This window comes from Stigmatopora argus, chromosome 3, assembly GCF_051989625.1.
Source record: "Stigmatopora argus isolate UIUO_Sarg chromosome 3, RoL_Sarg_1.0, whole genome shotgun sequence".
Taxonomy (NCBI): domain Eukaryota; kingdom Metazoa; phylum Chordata; class Actinopteri; order Syngnathiformes; family Syngnathidae; genus Stigmatopora; species Stigmatopora argus.
The window spans coordinates 21,088,624-21,108,799 of record NC_135389.1 but is presented as its reverse complement, the minus strand read 5'-3'; the positions used below and the strand labels follow the sequence as shown (position 1 = coordinate 21,108,799).

General features: G+C 42.9%; 4 protein-coding genes and 10 non-coding genes across 19 annotated transcripts in view; 11 read left to right on the top strand and 3 right to left on the bottom strand.

The window, feature by feature from the left end:
* The window catches only part of LOC144071846 (protein phosphatase 1H-like), a 30,401-nt gene extending 30,185 nt beyond the window's left edge, over window positions 1-216 (bottom strand). The window contains exon 1 of the mRNA XM_077597289.1: window positions 4-216. The gene's annotated coding sequence lies outside the window, so the exon portion shown is untranslated. The remainder of the gene's footprint in view (window positions 1-3) is intronic.
* Window positions 217-1,530: 1,314 nt separating this feature from the next.
* avpr1aa (arginine vasopressin receptor 1Aa) lies at window positions 1,531-5,409 on the bottom strand. Of its 2 annotated transcripts, XM_077597291.1 has the most exons (3): window positions 4,592-5,409; window positions 4,042-4,510; window positions 1,531-2,892 (listed from the first exon to the last, which is right to left on the bottom strand). In XM_077597291.1, the coding sequence occupies exons 1-3, from the start codon at window positions 4,916-4,918 to the stop codon at window positions 2,609-2,611; spliced, it is 1,080 nt and encodes a 359-aa protein (XP_077453417.1). In that variant the 5' UTR covers window positions 4,919-5,409; the 3' UTR covers window positions 1,531-2,608. The 2 variants fall into 2 exon arrangements, with proteins under 2 accessions (XP_077453417.1, XP_077453416.1); XM_077597290.1 differs by having other exon boundaries at window positions 4,042-5,409.
* A 6,294-nt stretch (window positions 5,410-11,703) lies between these two features.
* Window positions 11,704-20,176, top strand: part of LOC144071382 (uncharacterized) — a 42,699-nt gene continuing 34,226 nt past the window's right edge. For all 3 annotated transcript variants that reach the window (XM_077596422.1, XM_077596428.1, XM_077596421.1), the window contains exon 1: window positions 11,704-11,840. The gene's annotated coding sequence lies outside the window, so the exon portion shown is untranslated. The remainder of the gene's footprint in view (window positions 11,841-20,176) is intronic.
* Window positions 13,391-16,276, bottom strand: LOC144071464 (uncharacterized). 3 transcript variants are annotated; one of them, XM_077596616.1, is made up of 3 exons: window positions 16,215-16,276; window positions 13,958-14,884; window positions 13,391-13,843 (listed from the first exon to the last, which is right to left on the bottom strand). In XM_077596616.1, the coding sequence occupies exons 2-3, from the start codon at window positions 14,882-14,884 to the stop codon at window positions 13,625-13,627; spliced, it is 1,146 nt and encodes a 381-aa protein (XP_077452742.1). In that variant the 5' UTR covers window positions 16,215-16,276; the 3' UTR covers window positions 13,391-13,624. The 3 variants fall into 3 exon arrangements, with proteins under 3 accessions (XP_077452742.1, XP_077452740.1, XP_077452741.1); XM_077596614.1 differs by having other exon boundaries at window positions 13,391-14,884; XM_077596615.1 differs by having other exon boundaries at window positions 13,391-14,884; window positions 16,005-16,270.
* Window positions 16,821-16,903, top strand: trnal-uaa (transfer RNA leucine (anticodon UAA)). The gene has a single exon. It is a non-coding gene; the product is annotated as a tRNA-Leu (tRNA).
* trnal-uaa (transfer RNA leucine (anticodon UAA)) lies at window positions 17,266-17,348 on the top strand. The gene has a single exon. It is a non-coding gene; the product is annotated as a tRNA-Leu (tRNA).
* On the top strand, window positions 17,479-17,561 carry trnal-uaa (transfer RNA leucine (anticodon UAA)). Its single transcript has one exon. It is a non-coding gene; the product is annotated as a tRNA-Leu (tRNA).
* Window positions 18,392-18,474, top strand: trnal-uaa (transfer RNA leucine (anticodon UAA)). Its single transcript has one exon. It is a non-coding gene; the product is annotated as a tRNA-Leu (tRNA).
* Window positions 18,607-18,689, top strand: trnal-uaa (transfer RNA leucine (anticodon UAA)). The gene has a single exon. It is a non-coding gene; the product is annotated as a tRNA-Leu (tRNA).
* On the top strand, window positions 18,810-18,892 carry trnal-uaa (transfer RNA leucine (anticodon UAA)). Its single transcript has one exon. It is a non-coding gene; the product is annotated as a tRNA-Leu (tRNA).
* Window positions 19,026-19,108, top strand: trnal-uaa (transfer RNA leucine (anticodon UAA)). Its single transcript has one exon. It is a non-coding gene; the product is annotated as a tRNA-Leu (tRNA).
* Window positions 19,243-19,325, top strand: trnal-uaa (transfer RNA leucine (anticodon UAA)). Its single transcript has one exon. It is a non-coding gene; the product is annotated as a tRNA-Leu (tRNA).
* trnal-uaa (transfer RNA leucine (anticodon UAA)) lies at window positions 19,460-19,542 on the top strand. The gene has a single exon. It is a non-coding gene; the product is annotated as a tRNA-Leu (tRNA).
* On the top strand, window positions 19,675-19,757 carry trnal-uaa (transfer RNA leucine (anticodon UAA)). The gene has a single exon. It is a non-coding gene; the product is annotated as a tRNA-Leu (tRNA).

The window sequence follows — 20,176 nt, the reverse complement described above, 5'->3', positions numbered from 1 at the left end:
TACCGTGTTTACATAGATGACTGGGCATTCTCTGTTTGCTTCTGTTAATGTTTATCATGACGTTGTTTATCTAATCTTGGTAGATTTCACATTTCAAACAAATTTCTACTCTCAATTTACCACAAAAAAACTTGGTTGTTGTCCAAGTGAAGACGAACGCTAATTTTCAACGCTCTGCACTGCGCATGCGCAATTCGTCGGCCATCTTGGAAAGGTGTGTCGATAGCAGTCGTCCAGAGATATAAATCGATTGCCGAGCTATTGTGAGCTATGATTCGGCTAATCGAAGCTCCGCCATGTTTGCTAGCATAATGCAGCGTTCCATAGCATTAGCGGCTAGCATCATGCTATTAGCATATGCTATCTTCCGTACCTGTATTACCTGTCCCGTGCATTGGTTAAAGTATCTGTGCTGGATCAGTTGGAACAATTCATTTGCTAACATTTGTGCCTAGCTTTATTTAACGTGGTAATTATATCATTTTAAAAATAAAACGCTAACATGGTGATTTTAAGAATTAGCACAATACTGTACACGTCATACAAGTAATGAGATTTAAAGCTTCACCACAAAGTGCACAAATAACAACAACAAACAGACAAATAAATAATCAAACAATAAATAAATAGGAAAGTGCACAAATAACAACAATAATTGTATAATGTATATATTTATAATGACAATAAAAGCATTCAATTCAATAAACAAACAAACAGACTGTATATGTGCAACCAAACAAACGAACAGATAAATAATGAATAAGTAAAAATAGTCAACAACATAAATAAGTAGGAAAGTGTAAAAATAACAACACAACAATAAAATAACAGATTGTTTTTCATCTGTTCGTTTTTTGCTGTCATTTGTGCACTTCCCTAATTATTTATGTCATCGACTACTTGTTTATTACTTATTTATCAAATATTTCTTTTTAGTGTTATTATTTATGTGTCTGGTTTTTGTTGTTGTTAATTGTGCACTTTGTGGTGAAGCTTTAAATCTCATTATTCTTGTATAATGACAATAAAAGCATTGAATTCAATTTAATTCCATGTTGCTAAGCTCAATTACAGTATTAACAGCCACATTAGCGCACAGGAAACGGCATACAACTAAAGCCTAAACAAAGCCCCCCCTTTTTCCCACTACTTAGTCGATCATCAAGGAAGAGAATAAAAGCTGACGTGGCCCTGTCAGGAATGCGTTGGCTTCTCCACCAAGAGGTCACGGGAGGGCCGCACGGGGGTCACGAGGTGCGCCGCCTCCTCCGAACGGTGGTCTTTGCGCGTCAAATCATCTTGACAAACGTTAGCCGTTTTCAAAGAGCCTCCAAACCCTTGAAGCCGGATGAGAAACGTCCTTGCGGGAGACCCGTAAATGAACAGACATGAAAAAGAAGCGTGGGTGAAGTAAAAAAAAAAAAAAAAAGGCTAAATCGATCACAGAATTTCCTAACATGAGTCATTTCGAGGGGCAGAAAAAAAATGAGGATGGTTGGTCATCAAAGAGAAACGACGTGGCTGCGTTAGTGTTGTCCAAATGTTCTTTGAAACATTTTTTTTTTAATCTTTGACAAGAAAAAGGAGACATGATCCCTGGAATTGAGCTTTCTAGAAGCAACGAGAAGACGCAATCGCCACGTCTGAGCGTTACGAGATGTTGTCGCGGAGACAAATTGCCAAATAAAGAAATGTCTGTCCGCCATGACTTCTACATGAGCTCACCTTGCAGATTATGAGTTAATGTTCATCAAGATTGAGACCCCTTTTTTATTTTTTTTGCTTTTGAAATAACACTGAAAGAAACCATGCAAGTGACTCCATGTGGCTAAATGTAGCATTGAGTTAGCTAATAGCTAACACATTCCAAAAAAGTCATTTTTTTCACTTGGATGATTTGTTTACTTCTGTAATTGTTTGTATTTAACGGATATATGTGTTTTTAGCCAATCCATTTTCTGTCATATTTTAATTTTTCTTTTTTTTTGCTTTTGAAATAACACGATGAATTGGACGTTTACCGCAGTCAATGGCAGCCAATGAGCTTAATTATTTTTTTAATTACTTCAGGGGGAAAAATAGCTCTGCCTGAAACGTATTGCGTGAAACGACTTTTGAATCAAATTAAATTGAATATCGTCTGACTTTGCAAATACGCCAAACGCGGAATCATCCAGAAAATCGACATCGTCGTGAAATCAGTGATTAATTAGTCTCCTAATTGCTTATTTATTTGTGAAATCAAAGTAATTTCCTTGCATCGTCACATGTGAACCCGATCCAAACCCAATCGAGATTTTCATCAGTTCACACACGACGGCACGGACGCCATCCCGTGAAAACATCCACGCCAGGGATGCCACCCGTTTCTGTAGCCGACCCTTGACCTTTCCCACCGGACGGCCAGATTTGACAGAACGACGTTTCAAGTCGACATCCCGGCGGCAAATGAGCCATTGGCGAATTTCTCTTGCCCCCGCAAAAACCCACCAAAAGTAGGCCGTCGCCCGCGATCCAACCGAAAGAGCAGTTTACCCGCGTTGTTATTTCCAGTCGCCCGGGCTCGAACGCTTTGTGTACCTTCCGAAACGGTTGCCAAGCTGCGCGTTCATTCGGCCGGCGCCGAGGATTTGGGGTAATTGTCCAGCTCCTTCCAGTTGCCCGAGCTCCCCGTGGGACTGCGATTGGTGGCCTTGGTCAGCAGGGTGGTCCGGCGCAGGCTGCTGTCCGAGTCCTCCTTGCGGAATTGAGCCGTGGTTCGCTGGCAGCAGGGCAGGCAGTGTAGGAAGTCCTGTAGGAGGTGGCCGCTGAAGATCATGTAGATCCACGGGTTGCAGCAGCTGTTCAGGCTAGCCAGTAGCGCCGTTAGCGTCACGGCCGTGTTCTCCGAATCTGAGGGAGCGGAGGAGTTGATAATGACGTTGCTGTCCAATTGGTTTGATGGGGGAAAGGTGGCAGCCAATGGTGGCTCTCGTCGCATTCTGGACTGCTTGATCTCAAAAGGGTCGTGGGGTGCTGGAGCCTATCCCAGCTGCCTTCGGGCCAGAGGCGGGGGTGCCCTGAATCGGTGGCCAGCCAATTTTTAACCTCAAAATAATTTCTCTCTAATTTTATAGTGTCAAAAAAAATGTCTTTATAATTGTATAGTCTCAAAAGTATTTCTCTCTAATTTTATAGTCTCAAAAATATGTGTCTCTAATTTTATAGTCACAAAATAATTTCTCTATAATTTTATAGTCTCAAAAATATTTCTCGATAATTCTGTATAATTTTATAGTTTCAAAAATATTTCTCTATAATTCTCTATAATTGTATAGTCTCAAAAATATTTCTCTACAATTTTATAGTCTCAAAAATATTTCTCTACAATTTTATTGTCTCAAAAATATTTCTCTATAATTCTCTATAATTTTATAGTCTCAAAAATATTCTCTATAATCGTATAGTCTCAAAAATATTCTCTATAATTGTACAGTCTCAAAAATATTTCTCTACAATTTTATAGTCTCAAAAATATTTCTCTATAATTTTATAGTCTCAAAAATATTTCTCTATAATTTTATAGTCTCTAAAATATTCTCTATAATCGTATAGTCTCAAAAATATTTCTCTAGAAGTTTATAGTCTCAAAAATATTCTCTATAATTGTACAGTCTCAAAAATATTTCTCTATAATTCTCTATAATTTTATAGTCTCAAAAATATTTCTCTATAATTCTCTATAATTTTATAGTCTCAAAAATATTCTCTATAATCATATAGTCTCAAAAATATTTCTCTATAATTTTATAGTCTCAAAAATATTCTCTATAATTGTACAGTCTCAAAACTATTTCTCTATAATTCTCTCTAATTTTATAGTCTCAACTTCCAAAGAATTGACTGAAACTCGTTATGATAGTCTATCACTTGCATTTTCCACATCAAGCAAAGTCGTACAAAGTCGAGCAAAACCCCTTTTTTCCCTTCCCTCGCCTATTACCGATCGCTGCGTGCGTAAAAGGACCGCGCGTCAGTGGGCCGACTCAAGCGAGAACTCACCGGCGAATCGCAGCTCGTCGTCCCACACGGACCACATCTGCACGGTGAAGAAGGGCGCCCAGCACACCACGTATGCCAGCACGATGACGAATGTCATCTTGACGGTCCTCAACTTAGCCCTGGAGATGTTGGTGATGCTGCTCACCGAGTTGTTACCGATCAGACCGTCGCCGCGGCCGGCGCTCTTCCTCTTCTTGTACTTGATGTTCCTCCAGATGCTGTGGCAGATGAATCCGTAGCACAGCACCAGGACCAACACGGGCACCAGGAAGATCCCCAGCGTGATCCAGGTGATGTAGGCGCGCGCCCCCCAGGGTTCCACAAAGTGCGCCCAGCAGTCGCGCACGCCCGTGCCGTTCTGGATCTCGCTCAGGGAGAAGATGAAGACCTGGGGCAGGCTCAGGACCAGACTGCAGGTCCAGGTGGACGCGATCATCACGCAGGAGCGCCGCGTGGGCTGCTGCAGGGTCTTGAGCGGGTGGCAGATGGCGATGTAGCGGTCCACGGTCATCATCACCATCATGTAGGTGGAGGCGAACATGCCAGTCACCTGCAGGTGCTTGACCACGCGGCACAGGAAGTCCGGACCGTAGAAGCGGTAGGTGATGTCCCAGCAGAGTTGGGGCAGCACCTGGAAGAAGGCCACCACCAGGTCGGCCAGGCTCAGGTGGCGGATGAAGAGGTGCATCCGAGACATTTTCCGCTTGGTGTTGTGCATGGCCAGGAGCACGCTGACGTTGCCCACCACGGCCACCACGAAGGTGACGCTCAGGACCAGGATCTCCATCTGGGCCACGTCCTCGTCGCGCGCGAACGGGTCCGAGGAGGCGTTGGTGGCCCCGAGGAAGCTGTCGTTGGGAAGGGGACTCCCCACCATCGTCTTGCCGTAGCCGCCGACGCTGAGAGATTGGGGCTTGTGACTGCTGCTGCTGCTGCTGCTGCTGCTGCTGCTCCGGATCAGGAGGAGGGTATGGTGGGAGTGTGAATGGGTGGGGAGGTGGGGTGGCTTGGGGGAGGACTGAGGGGGGACTGCCCCACCGAGCCCTAAAAGGTGTGCTGTGGAGCGCGCTCGGCGAGAAGGAGGAGAAAGAGAGAGAATGAGGGAGAGAAAGAGAGAGAGAGAGACCGTTGGGCTGCTGCTACTGCTGCCTGGAAGACTTCAAACCGAATCGGATTCTACTCCCAGAGCGCGGAGATCTTGAAACTGCTGGAACCAAACAAAAAGAGAGAGACTCACGCCCCCAGAACGCACTCCAAGCAGTGCCGCCTCTAGCTCAACTGGTGCCATGGGCGCACCTCTAACGCCCCCCTACCAATAAAAGACATAGACACACGCCCCGAAACGCACTCCAAACAGTGCCGCTTCTAACCCAACTGGTGCCATGGGTTCATCCGGAAATCACCCTCCACGCCCCCCCCCCCCCGCTAAAAGAGAGACACACACACCCCAAAACGCACTCCTAGCAGTGCCACATCTGGCCCAAATGGTCCCAAGAGCACATCAATTAACGCCCCCCACCCCCCAAAAAAGAGGGAAAGATACACGTCTCTCCAAGCAGTGCTGCTTCTAGCCCAACTGGTGCCATGGGCGCACCCCTAACGCCCCCCCTACCCCAAAAAGGTAGATAAACGCCCCAAAACGCACTCCCAGCAGTGTAGCTTCTAACCCAACTGGTGCCACGTCTTCAACCGTGCTAGCTCATCTCTGCGATGATCAGAGAAAGCTAGCTCGCCCAAACCCTTTTTTTCATGTGCGCGAACAGATAAAGTTAGCCAACCCCCACGTTCCATCATCACGTCTCCCACCGACACGTGGCGAGAAGGAAATCATCACAACGAGCGAGCGGTTATCAAGAAGAGCCTCGTACTCGTCTCGCAACGGCCTGACGACGTGGAATGTTATTCGTGCAAACTTTTTTTCTGGTAGCTTATCTCTCGCAGAGGCCCCCAAGGCTTGATTTATGACCCTCCGCTCTTTCCCATTTTCAAGCCACTAACGAACACGTCGAGCGTCGTCCCGTGGAACGCCAACGGAAAACTCCGGGCTGACTTTTGTTCCACTTCTCCTGTGAAAAATGGGAACGCTGATTTCCAAACACTTCATTTTGATTTTCCCCGCCCACATTTTGCTTGCAAAATGTCAATCTGCCAATCGTGTCTGGATTCAATTGAAGTAGAAGAACAAACATCAACATTGTGAACTCCATAAAAGTTACAGCTGTCGGGGAAGGAAAACTATGGTGACCCCCATTGATAAAATATTGTATTTTCTCGCATATTAGCCACCTCCGCGTAGAAGCCGCACCCTTAAAACTGCCTTAAAATTGTTGAATTTGACCATTTCATTTACACATACATACACAGATGTACATGTATACATACGGTAGGTCTTAACACTCAGCCATTTGTTTTGGTAAAGCCATTAATTGAAATGCAAAAACATGGGTGAAAAAAAATAAAGTGAAATTCCAATATCTTATGGCAAAATTATTAATGAATCAGACCGACGTGTTGACTCTTAATTTGGATTCCGTTTCGCGTGGAGATATCCTCCTCCATTTCCGATGTTTTTTTGTGCAAATAGTCCGAAACGGACCCCCGCCCTTCCTTTGGCCCACAATTCCGAGACGTTTCCTGTTGTAGCGCCGAAATAGCTGCGGAGTTTCCTCCGTGATCCCGAGTGTGTCCGTCGCGGAGGAGGACGGCGAGCCTTCGGCAACGTTCGAGTCCCAAGGGAAGGCATTCGCGTCCCTCTTCCCGTCTTGGTTTGACCCGGGGGGGGGGGGTTAAGTAAAGGAACCCCCCCCCTTCCCCCAACTTATCATCTCCTATTTATGGAGGCCTTCACTCCCAAGAAGAAGCACGGAGAGCAAATTAATCCTCAACGGGAACGGGAGTATCGGGAATGCTTGTTTTGTCTCCCGGGTCTAACCGGGTACTGTATTGTCTCACATATAAGCCGTATTTGTCGCTCAAAAAAATGATGACTGAATCCAGGGTACGGCTTATATGCGCATAAATTAGACTTGACATGCACGAAACTGCAAAGTGACACGGACGAAACGCCATAACGCAAAACAATGCGGCCAATACGGTCATTTATTTCAAAATAGAGAAAAAAATAAACCGAGAAAACGCCAAAAAAAATGACGTCTATGAATGAAATTCGAGAAAAAAAACTATCTTGCATAAAACGTGAAAAAAAAAATCACGTACTTACGCCATCTGGAGGTACGCAGAAGAATTGCAAGAAGAAGGATTTTTAAATATAACGGCAATTTTTTCGAAGTCGGTTGAAGTGGAATAAATTTGCGATCGTTTGATTGGGTTTTCAAGGCAGGTGGTTGTGTGGTTAGGGCGTCGGGCTTAACGTTTCGGGGTCGAGGGTTCAAATCTTGCTGCGCTTCCATGGGGTTTTAGTCACTGATTTACAAGGTAACCTTTGACCATATGCACATCCAAATGGACAATTTAGGCATTTTTTTTCTTAAAAAAATGTTTTGAATGTTGCTGATTTTGTCAAGCAAAAAACATTATAAGAAAATTACACACAAAATACAAAAATCCATTTTGTTTTGATAACCCCTGCTAGCATAATGCTAATATACAATAGCCCCTTTTATATATTGTTTTATACAATGGAGCTAATATTTGATCAATCATTTGAATTATTATCCAATTAATATACTTACTGCTTTTTAAAGCACAATTTTCAAAATAAAGCTCATTCGCCGATTCCAACCAAAGAAAACTGCTCATTTGAAGTATTTAGATATCGTCGCGATCACTCAAGTCGGATTCAAACCCGAGCATCACTTCAAGCGGGGCATTCGAAAAAGTGAATTAGCCAAACCCCCTAGCGCAAGGGTGTCAGACTCGGGTTGGTTCGCGGGCCGCATTAACGTCAACTCGATTTTATGTGGGCCGGACCATTTTAGATATAATATTTAGATTTTTTTCAATAAATAGCTTAAAAGAACTGGATTAAAATCCCTGAATATTCAGTTTTTTATAGGTCTAAAACAATGTTTATTTTATCTTTTTTATATATTTTTAGATTTTACAAAATGATTTTTGAACTAAAAATGCAGAAAATATGGATTAAAAAATGACAATTATTGATTTACAAGGGGGAAAATCAGGAAATTTAATATACATCTATACTCTTCATTTGAATTTGACCCTAAAACAGAAAGTCTGCACTCATCATTTACTTTCTCGGGCCGCACAAAATGATGCGGCGGGCCAGATTTGGCCCCTGGGCCGCCACTTTGACACCAGTGCCCTAGCGTTTAAATTTCTGCCTTTCGGTGGGAACGCTTCGGGGAACTTCCCCTCGCTGCTCCCAACACGCCAAGCGGGGGAAAAGATTTCTTGGGGAACAACTTGACCTGACGGAACACCTTTGGGATGAATTGGAGTCGCGGCCAAACCAAAGCGGCGGACCCCCTCCGGCCTGGTGATGAATGGCCGACGTGCGAGCGCAATTCCCACAGACGCGGCAAAATCCCTCCAGAAGAAAGTCTTCCCAGAAGCGGCTTTTTCCGCATCTGGCTCGTCTCTGGGTGAGCGGACTCCCAGCGAAAGCCTCGTAAAAACTCTCTTTGAGCGCGAGCGATGGCGGTTTAATCCAATCAATCAATGTTGTGGTCTCGCCAGATGGACACGAAAGACCAGGGTTCCATTCTCGGCCCTCCGGCGGAAAGGATAAAATTGTCCGGGTTGAGCGAGAGACAATTTAGCGAACAATTTGATAAGCGAGCCGTGTCAATTCCTGCTTTTTCAATCCAATTGAAGGCTTTTATTATCATTTTACTGCAGGTGCTGCAGGACAATAACAGCCAAGACAAACAGACTCAAGGACACTTTGTTCTCAGATACTCAACTCGACTTTTGCACCTAAGAGGACCAAATGGAGACTCTATATGACCACTTATTATATGTTGATTACTACTTATTTATTGTTGACTACTTATTTATTTACTGATTCTTTATTTATTATGACATTTGTGTCAACCTGGGTCAATCGCTCCCCTTATTGATGATTGCAATTCTTATTAAGCGATAAAAAAAATGCAAAGCGCCCCATATTTACTGACATAGGGCGCACTTAAAAGTCGAAAATGTTCTCCAAAGTGGACGGGGTGGCCAATCAGTATGGACTAAATTCAAGATTGTGTAGATGTCGCTTTATGACGCTAACAGCTTGACTTTCTGGATACATTGCTTGCGGACACGCTATATTTATATACTGAAAATGCAGGGGAATGCGCATGTATTACATACCTGGCAACCTCAGCCAATTCCTCCCCTTATTAATGATTGCAATTCCACTTATTAAGCGATTAAAAAAAAATACAAACACAACGCGGCACATATTTACTCGCACTTAAAGGTCTAAAATCAGTATGGACTAAATTCAAGATTATGTAGATGTCGCTGTATGATGCTGACAGCTTGACTTTCTGGGTACATTGCTTGATGACACGCTATATCTATATACTGAAAATGCGGGGGAATGCACATGTATTACATACCTGGCAACCTCAGCCAATTCCCCCCCTTATTAATGATTGCAATTCCACTTATTTAGCGAATTAGGCTTTTTTGTCGAGTCAATGATGACAAAGCCTATGTCCGATTATTATTATTATTATGAAAAACATACAAACACAACACGGCACATATTTACACACATGGGGCGCACTTAAAGGTCTAAAATCAGTATGCACTAAATTCAAGATGATGTAGATGTCGCTGTATGACGCTGACAGCTTGACTGTTGGGTACATTGCTACTCTGACGGGTATGCTACTCTGACGGGTATGCTACTCTGACGGGTATGCTACTCTGATGGGTATGCTAATCTGACAGCACGTCTGGATTCCTGACGGTACCGAAAACAATATTTGAAAAACAAGTCTTGTGTCTTCATTTTGTCGGGAAAAGTTGTGAAATGATTCATCTTGGTATGTTTGGCATTTGGAAAACACATTTCCCAGCATGTTGCGCAAGAGTTTTTCTTCTGTTTTCGCTGGAGAGCCTGACATTTTTTCTTCGTCGTGGTTCAGCCTCACCCCTTGATTTTCCACCGCCAGACGACGCACGTCGGTTTTTCCCCAAAGAAGAAGATTGCAGGTTTCTCCAAGGGGAAAGATGAGAAGTGATTTTCCCGTTGCTGCCCGACGGTGATTGCCGCTCATCACCCGTTGGCAGCCTGTCGTCACTTCGCTCCACCATGGCTACAATTTGAAAGAAATATACTTGAATAATCCTTCTGACGGAGTGCCGGACTCGGGCCTCAATTTGCGGGAATGTGCATGCAGTGAAATTAAAATCTACCTGTTTCGGCGCCATTCGGACTCAAAGACAGTTTCTTCCCAAGAGCCATCACTTTACTCAACTGGAGTTCTGCACATGGGAGGACCTAATCAAGACTAATTTCTTATTTTATAGTACTTGCACTAAACCTCCAAAGGCCGATGACCACTTTAGCTCCAGTTTTTTTTACCTAGGTCTACAATGTCTTGTGTCTCTTGTGTCTGTCTTGCTACTGCAACCAAGAAATTTCCCGAAATAAAGTTCTAATCTAATCTAATCTAATCTAGTCACATTTTGCACCTGACTACTTATTTAGGTCTCATTTTCTGAACCGCTTCATCTTCATTAGGGTCGCAGGGGGTGCTGGAGCCTATCCCAGTTGACTCCGGGCCAGAGGCGGAAGACACCCTGAATCGGTGGCCAGCCAATCGCAGGGCACAAGGAGACAAACAACCAATCACACTCACACTCATACCTAGGGGCAAAATTTAGAGTGTCCAATCAGCCTAACATGCATGTTTTTTGGAATGTGGGAGGAATCCGTAGTATCCAGAGAAAACCCACGCAGGCCCAGGGAGAACACGCAAACTCCACACAGGTGGAGCGACCTGGATTTGAACCAGGAACCCCAGAGCCGTGACCAATCAGCCTGGCATGCATGTTGTTTTTGGAATGTGGGAGTAAACCGGAGTATCCGGAGAAAACCCACGCAAGCCCAGGGAGAACATGGAAACTCCACAAAGGTGGACCGACCTGGATTTGAACCCAAGACCCCAGAGCCGTGACGCCGATGCGCTAATCACTCATCCCATGACCTATTTATTGATTATTTATTTACAAGCGTTAAATCATCTTTCATCGCCATTGACGGCGCTACACGTCCAATCCATTTTGAACGCACGTTTATTCGCTCCTCCCAGTCAAAATGGATTGGACGTCTATCGGCGTCAATGGCGGCAAGGGAGTTAATTTTTTGGGGCAAAAAAACCCAAAACGTTTTTGACTTTGTCCATTGAGAAGCCTCCAAAGCATAATAATACTTCATAATTGACACATACAGATGACTCATATCCAGCACACTTGTTCCAAATATTCACGTCGCCATCGAAAAACATGCCACTTTATTCCTAATTACGACTATTATTCCTAAATAACGCTCCCACCGGGCTCTCATCAACTGGGAACAATAGCATTGCGAGTCAATTTAAGCTAATGGTGTCCAAAACGACATGTTAGCTTGCCAAGGGCCGTTAGCAAACAATAGCACGCGTGCTCTAATCTGTCTGGTCGCTATCTTCCCGCCACAGGCAGCGCTGTGCAACAAAGACCCAATCAAATCACTCCTATTCCGGTCTGAGCCGGGTTTCCTCTCGAGGCTACTTAGCATGTTTTCGTTCGGACATTCCCGACGTGCAACACCTGGAAAAGAACGTGACGTGGAGAACGGAAGACGCCTTCATGCGGAACTCCTCAATAAGGTTAGCTAAATATCACAAAAAGTCATATATGCGGACTTTATTGCTAATTTTGCGTGACAGTGCTGTGAAGAGCGGTGATTAGCACGGAGACTAGCATAGCAATTTGGTCCTACAGTGATTAGACAGTATTAAAACTTGGCATTCTGTAAATATGAGATGCCAAAAAATACAAAAGACGTGCTTCAGAGCTATTTTGTTGGACAAATTGCTCCAAATTTGAACCACACATGAGAAACACACAAAACGGCCGTTTAGCTTTTTCTGTGTTCAAACGAATGAAATGTTTATCAATGTCAATGGCACTGAAATATAATCCTGACAAAATGCCTTGCTCAATCGCTATGAATCATGGGAATTGAACTGCAGGTCACACGAAGGCAAATCACTCCAATTATTATTGTTTTTTCACAGTAACACACACACAATTCTTATTCCTACATTGTGAGCACGCATTAATTTGCATCTACCCACGGATATTCATCAACACATTCAATGTCCCGAAGGCTTTTGCAATTATGAACGGTGTTCATAACATACACTTGGACATAAATAAATATGTCTGAGCTGTCAAATGATACGGCTCACGTGGCAAAAGAAATGATTGGATAAGGAAAAAAAATGACAAACAATTTCAAGCTTTGCAGGTTTCATGTCTACGGAGTGTGGTTGCTCCCAAAAGCAGTGATGGCGTACTAACAGAACGTTTAATAACAACGTTGTCAAAAATAACAAATGTTCAGAAACCAAGCGAAGAAAACCAAACCCAGAGCTGCCAACTACACCGGAATTTCCGGAATTTACCCGGAAAAACCCAACACAAACTCCGGACAACCTACCTAAACTCCGGAAATCCGTCTGTCACTTTTTTTAAGCAACCATTTTGGAAAAGTAGCAAATTTCCAATTTTCGCACCATCGCTATGGCTTCCGCATTTTACTTCCGCATTTAATTGTGAATCATGACAAGTTACAAATTCTGACAAATGAGTCGTCTTGTGCGACTTCAGCGTGGCAATTTATCACTTTAACATTTTAGTTTTTTTCATGAGGGAAGTAAGTACTATTGAGGCGGACTAAACCACTTAGCCTTTTATTTTTAAACAAATCCTACCATTTCCGGGGTTTTTCTATCTAAAGCACAGGTGTCAAAGTGGCGGCCTAGGGGCCAAATCTGGCCCGCGCATCATTTTGTGCGGCCCGAGTAAGTAAATCATGAGTGCCAACTTTCTGTTTTAGGATCTAATTAAAATGAAGAGTTTAGATGTATATTAAATTTCCTAATTTTCCCCCTTTTAAATCAGTAATTGTAATTTTTTAATCCATTTTTTTTCTATTTTTAGTTCAAAAATCATTTTGTAAATTCTAAAAATATATTTAAAAAAGCTGAAATAAACTTAGTTTTAGATCTATAAAAAAACTGAATATTCAGGGCTTTTAATCCAGTTCTTTTAATCAATTTATTAAAAAAAGCATTATATATATATATATATATATATATATATATATATATATATATATATATATATATATATATATATATATATATATATATATATATATATATATATATATATATATATATATCCATATCCATATCCATATCCATATCCATCCGAGGACGAAGCGTCCGGTGATGAAATGTCCGTCGGCGAAATGTCCGGTCACAGCGAAAATATGGTAGTCAATGCCAGCTGTCCCAGCTCGACTGGATTTGGCGCCTCTCGCTGTCCAGGCAACAAAGGAGTTCCGATGGAGCGGTTTGGCCGATCCGCGGGTGCTTTACGCTCACTTCCACTCTCCAAGGCTCAGTTGCATAGACACGTACTGGCAAAAACAAACCCCTCCCTCCAGGTGACCCGGCGGCGGGCACGGCAGAGGGAAAGGGTAGCACCTTTTGGCAAGGCAGCAGGCGTACTCTGTCGAGAACCAGAGCAGAGCCAATTTGAGGAGTTTCTCCGCGTTGTCCGAATCGTCAAAGGTGGCGGCGAACTGCCCTTTGCAACCCTCCAGAGAAACGTAGACCAGATACATGACGGAATTGGAGCGAAAACCCATTAGGAGCTTTTCCTGGGCGAGAATCATGTTGGCGCGACCGGCCGCCTTTTGCATCTCCCTCACCACGTAATTTTCGTCGTCGTGCTTCCAGAGAGAAAGTTGAACCAGCAAGCCGATGGGAACGGAGGAGAAAGCTATAATGATGATAGAGCACATGACCGCGGGACTGTTGTTGATCTGGACGGGGGAAAAGAACACGATCACGTTAGCCGTGCTGTAACCAAAAACTCCAGTCAATATAACAAAAAATAGCACCCCCATGAAATATCCCAAAACCCTGTCGCAGAGCGACCGCATCCACACTCGATTCGAAGACACGTTGTTGACGATCCTGACGGCCTCCCTGTACTTCTCGGGGTCCGCCAAGATCAGGCGCAGTTGGTCCGGGATGTCCGTGTCGCTGAATTGTCCCGCGTCCCACTTGTAAAGACTCTCCACGTTAGCGGCGGTTAGCGGCTGCAGGGCCTTCCCGTTGTAGATGGACGGAGGTTGGTAGGGAACCACCGTAGAGCCTTGGAGCTGACGGTTGGGGGTGCACAGGACCTTCAGCAGCTTGCCCTCGAACTCCGGGTCACGGACTTCCAAGTAGGTCAGGTGGCACAGATGCAACGGGACGCAGACCCCTGGATCCAGGAGCACGGGCACCAGGGGCTTCCTCTCCAGGCAGTCCCGGAACAGGGACATGTTGGCCTCCAGGAGACACCAGCGGCTCCGCACGAACTCCGAGCTGAGGACCAGCAGGACCTTCTGGCTCTCCTGGATGCACTCGGACATATTCTCCAGCACGGTTCGCCCTGCCGTGAAGTCGCGCTCGTGGTAGCAGACGCGAAGGCCGGCGGATTCCAGACGCTCGATGAGGGCGTGCGTCCACTGGTAGTCGGTGCTGCTGTAGCTGATGAAGACGTGGAAGGCCTCGCCTGGTTTCAGAGGGGGCGGAACTTCGGCGGGGGGGACCGCCACGTCGACGTCGACGGAGATCATCTGCGTCATCTGTGGAGAGGATACAGAGCGGAATCGAGTCATCGGCTTACTTTGGTTTTTTCGTTTCCGCTCGAAATGCGACTCCAACCCGTTTTGGGCTGTTGTTTGGTGGATTAATTACCGTATTTTCTCGCATATACACCGTATTTGTCGCAAAAAAAATGGGGGTACGGCTTATATGCGCACAAATTAGACTTGACATGCACAAAATAAAATAGAGAAAAGACAAACAGATAAAACGCTTAACCAAATTTATTTTCACGTCTATGAATGAAATTCAAGAAAAAAAATAAACCGTATCTTGCATAAAACAGGACAGACAATCGCAGAGCACGAGGAGACAAAGGACAACCAACCATAGCCAGGGTTAGGCAATTTAGAGCAAGGGTGTCAGACTCGGGTTGGTTTGCGGGCCGCTTTAACGTCAACTTGATTTCACGTGGGCTGGACCATTTTAGATATAATATTTAGATCTTTTTTTATAACTGGATTAAAAGCCCTGAATATTCCGTTCTTTATAGATCTAAAACAATGTCAAAAGGAAACACAATTTTTCTTTATTTTCCATATTAAAGTAGAAAACAGAAAATATATTTATATATTTTTAGATTTTGCAAGATGATTTTTGACCTAAAAACACAGAAAAAAAGGATGAAAAAATTGCAATTATTGATTTAAAAGGGGGAAAATCAGGAAATATAATATACATCTATATCTATCATTTTAATTTGATCCTAAAACAGAAAGTCGGCACTCATGATTTACTTTCTCGGGCCACACAAAATGATGCGGCGGGCCAGATTTGGCCCCGGGCCGCCACTTTGACACGTGATTTTGAGTGTTTAACCAGCTAGCCTAGCATGCATGGTTTTGGGATGTGGGAGGAATTTGGAGTACCCACAGAAAAGCCACACAAGCCCAGGGAAAACATGCAAACTTCATAGAGGAGGAGTCACCTGGGATCAAACCCTTAACTGCGAGGCCCATGAGCTACCCACTCACCTACCGGTGCACTCAAGGAATGTGAATTATTAAACAAAACATGTTTAGGACAGGAGAAATAAATATATTGAGTACACATGTCGCAACCTTGTGTTCGGATTAGTTTCTAATACAAAATGTTACTTACGATTTGAGCGCTAATGTGGATGGATGATTTGGTATCAACCACAGAAAAGAGGAACTCTCAAACAAGACTGTACTTGACCTCGCCCTGGTTTTAATCATGCAGTATGTGCTGCTATTTCAAAGTTGTTTAACGTTTTTTTCCACTCTTTGTCAGAAGGAAAACAAACTGAAAAAAATCCACAAATCGCACAACAGTGTCGTATATTCCTACCTGCTTATGAGCGACTGAGGCAGACACAGAAACTACATTGGCTGAGTGAGCAAGAAATGAAAGTAAACATTCACAGGAAGTGTTTCGAAAGCATGTGCTTTTTTTCTTTTTTAGGGTTTTCTTTTTTGTTTTTTGGTTCAGAGTATTAAAGAGACAGTGTGCACTCCAAAACTTTCATTTCCAGCTTGTTCATTCATTCATTTTCTGAACCGCTTACCCTCACAAGGATCGTGGGGGGTGCTGGAGCCTATCCCAGCTGAATCAGTGGCCAACCAAATGTGTTTGGTGAAAAAGTCCTAGTTTAATCGGAATATCAATGTCTGTACGTTTCTCTTCAAATGGCGTGAATTGTTAGAAGTTCGCACTTGGCATATTTAAAAGATTATTTTGCATTTTGAAGGTGGAGTGGTTAAGGCATTGGACTTAAGTTCCAATAGACAATGATCCTTGTGGGTTCGAACCCCACTCCTGGTATGTTTAGTTACTGTTGGCTCTCTGTGTATTTTTCTGGAAAATTCTAATCCTAGTTTTACTACCATCCTTTCTATGTTACATATCCTTTCAAAAAGACAAAAGATGGAAATATTTAAAAACTCACTTTTCAAGACCAGGATGGCCGAGTGGTTAAGGCGTTGGACTTAAGTTCCAATGGACGTTAGTCCACGTGGGTTCGAACCCCACTCCTGGTATGTTTAGTTACCATTGTCTCTCTGTGTATTTTTCTGGAAAATTCAAATCTTAGTTTGACTACCATCCCTTCTATGTTACATATCCTTTCAAAAAGACAAAAGATGGAAATATTTAAAAACTCATTTTTCAAGACCAGCATGGCCGAGTGGTCGAGGTGTTGGACTTGGGTTCCAATGGACTGTATTCCTTGTGGGTTCCAACCCCACTCCTGCTATGATTGTTAACTGATGTCTCTGTGCATTCTTTTTCTGGAAAACACAAATCTTAGTTTTACTACCATCTTACCGATCCGATCACTTCTACGTTACATATCCTTTCATAAAGACCAAAGATGGAAATATTTAAAAGACATCTTTTTAAGACCAGGATGGCTGAGTGGTTAAGGCGTTGGACTTAAGATCTAATGGACAGTAGTCCTCGTGGGTTCGAACCCCACTCCTGGTATAAGTAGTTACTGTTGTCTCTGTGTGTTTTTCTGGAAAATCCAAATCTTAGTTTTACTACCATCACTTCTATGTAACATATCCTTTCAAAAAGACAAAAGATGGAAATATTTAAAAACAAACAATTCAAGACCAGGATGGCCGAGTGGTTAAGGCGTTGGACTTAAGATCCAATGGACTTGAGTCCTCGTGGGTTCAAATCCCACTCCTGGTATAATTAATTACTGTTGTCTCTGTGTGTTTTTCTGGAAAACTCAAATCTTAGTTTTACTACCATCTTACCGATCCGATCACTTCTACGTTACATATCCTTTCATAAAGACCAAAGATGGAAATATTTAAAAACTAGCTTTTCAAGCCCAGGATGGCCAAGTGGTTAAGGTGCAGGATTTAAGTTACAATGGAGTTCCACAGTTCCTCATGGGTTTGAACTCCTCCCCTAGTATGATTGTTAACTCGTGTCACTGTGTGTTCTTTTTCTGGAAAACTCAAATCTTAGTTTTACTACCATCTTACCGATCCGATCACTTCTACGTTACATATCCTTTCATAAAGACCAAAGATGGAAATATTTAAAAACTAGTTTTTCAAGCCCAGGATGGCCAAGTGGTTAAGGTGCAGGATTTAAGTTACAATGGAGTTCCACAGTTCCTCATGGGTTTGAACTCCTCCCCTAGTATGATTGTTAACTCGTGTCACTGTGTGTTCTTTTTCTGGAAAACTCAAATCTTAGTTTTACTACCATCTTACCGATCCGATCACTTCTACGTTACATATCTTTTCATAAAGACCAAAGATGGAAATATTTAAAAAAAAACATCTTTTCAAGACAAGGATGGCTGAGTGGTCAAGGTGTTGGACTTAAGATCTAATGGATATGAGTCCTCGTGGGTTCGAACCCTACTCCGGGAATAATTAGTTACTGTCGTCTCTGTGTGTATTTTTCTGGAAAATTCTAATCTTAGTTTTACTGCCATCACTTCTATGTTACATATCCTTTCAAAAAGACAAAAGATGGAAATATTTAAAGACCCCATATTCAAGACCAGGATGGCCGAGTGGTTAAGGCGTTGGACTTAAGTTCCAATGGACGATGGTCCACGTGGGTTCGAACCCCACTCCTGGTATGTTTAGTCACCATTGTCTCTCTGTGTATTTTTCTGGAAAATTCAAATCTTAGTTTTACTACCATCACTTCTATGTTACATATCCTTTCAAAAAGACAAAAGATGGAAATATTTAAAAACACACTATTCAAGACCAGCATGGCCGAGTGGTTAAGGTGTTGGACTTAAGTTCCAGTGGACGATAGTCCACGTGGGTTCAAACCCCACTCCTGGTACACTTAGTTTCTGTTGTCTCTGTGTGTTCTTTTTCTGGAAAACTCAAATTGTAGTTTTACTACCATCTTACCGATCCAATCACTTCTACATTATAACATTTTAAAAAACATTGTATCAAGACCAGGATGGCCGAGTGGTTAAGGCGTTGGACTTAAGATCTAATGGACATGAGTCCTCGTGGGTTCAAACCCCACTCCTGGTATAATTAGTTACTGTTGTCTCTGTGTGTATTTTTCTGGAAAATTCTAATCTTAGTTTTACGACCATCACTTCTGTGTTACACATACCTTCAAAAAGAAAAAAAGATGGAAATATTTAAAAACACACTTTTCAAGACCAGGATGGCCGAGTGGTTAAGGTGTAGGACTTAAGTTCCAATGGATGATAGTCCATGTGGGTTCAAACCCCACTCCTGGTACACTTAGTTTCTGTTGTCTCTGTGTGTATTTTTCTGGAAAATTCTAATCTTAGTTTTACCAGCATCACTTCTCTCATACACATACCTTCAAAAAGAAAAAAAATATGGAAATATTTAAAAACACACTTTTCAAGACCAGGATGGCCGAGTGGTTAAGGCGTTGGACTTAAGATCCAATGGACATGAGTCCTCGTGGGTTCGAACCCCACTCCTGGTATAAGTAGTTTCTGTTGTCTCTGTGTGTACTTTTCTGGAAAATTCTAATCTTAGTTTTACTAGCATCACTTCTCTCTTACACATACCTTCAAAAAGAAAAAAAATATGGAAATATTTAAAAACACACTTTTCAAGACCAGGATGGCCGAGTGGTTAAGGCGTTGGACTTAAGATCTAATGGACTTGAGTCCTCGTGGGTTCAAATCCCACTCCTGGTATAATTAGTTACTGTTGTCTCTGTGTGTATTTTTCTGGAAAATTCTGATCTTAGTTTTACTACCATCACTTCTACGTTACATATCCTTTCAAAAAGAAAAAAGATGAAAATATTTGAAAACCCATTTTTCAAGACCAGGATGGCCGAGTGGTTAAGGTGTTGGACTTAAGTTCCAATGGACAAAAGTCCTCATGGGTTCGAGCCCCACTCCTGGTCTAAATAGTTATTCTTGTCTCTGTGTGTAGTTTTCTGGAAAATTCTAATCTAAGTTTTACTACCATCACCTCGACGTTACATATCCTTTCATAAAGACCAAAGATGAAAATATTTAAAAACCTGTTTCTCAAGACCACGATGACCGAGTGGTTAAGGCATTGGACTTAAGTTCCAATGGACAATAGTTCACGTGTGTTCGAATCCCACTCGTAGTAGTCTGGTGGCTTTGCAGTTCCCACGTGGTGACTATTGAGAGAAAATTCTAAGCAAAGTTTGACCTCCAAATTGCCGAAATCATCACTCTCATTTTGAAGATATGCTTATCCAGATATTTCTCCAACAACTTGTCGACTTCGTTTTTGCGCGATGCTTTCAGGCTCATACAGCAACGATTATTAGCATATTTACGATCCCGTGAC

What these genes read in the sequence shown, in the direction of transcription:
- LOC144071464 (XM_077596614.1), bottom strand. Translation starts at nt 14,884, where the DNA reads ATGACGCAGATGATCTCCGTCGACGTCGACGTGGCGGTCCCCCCCGCC.
- avpr1aa (XM_077597290.1), bottom strand. Translation starts at nt 4,918, where the DNA reads ATGGTGGGGAGTCCCCTTCCCAACGACAGCTTCCTCGGGGCCACCAAC. An exon ending in CGACGAGCTGCGATTCGCCG is followed by an intron (nt 2,893 to 4,041) that starts GTGAGTTCTCGC and finishes CCGCTCCCTCAG; the next exon opens with ATTCGGAGAACACGGCCGTG.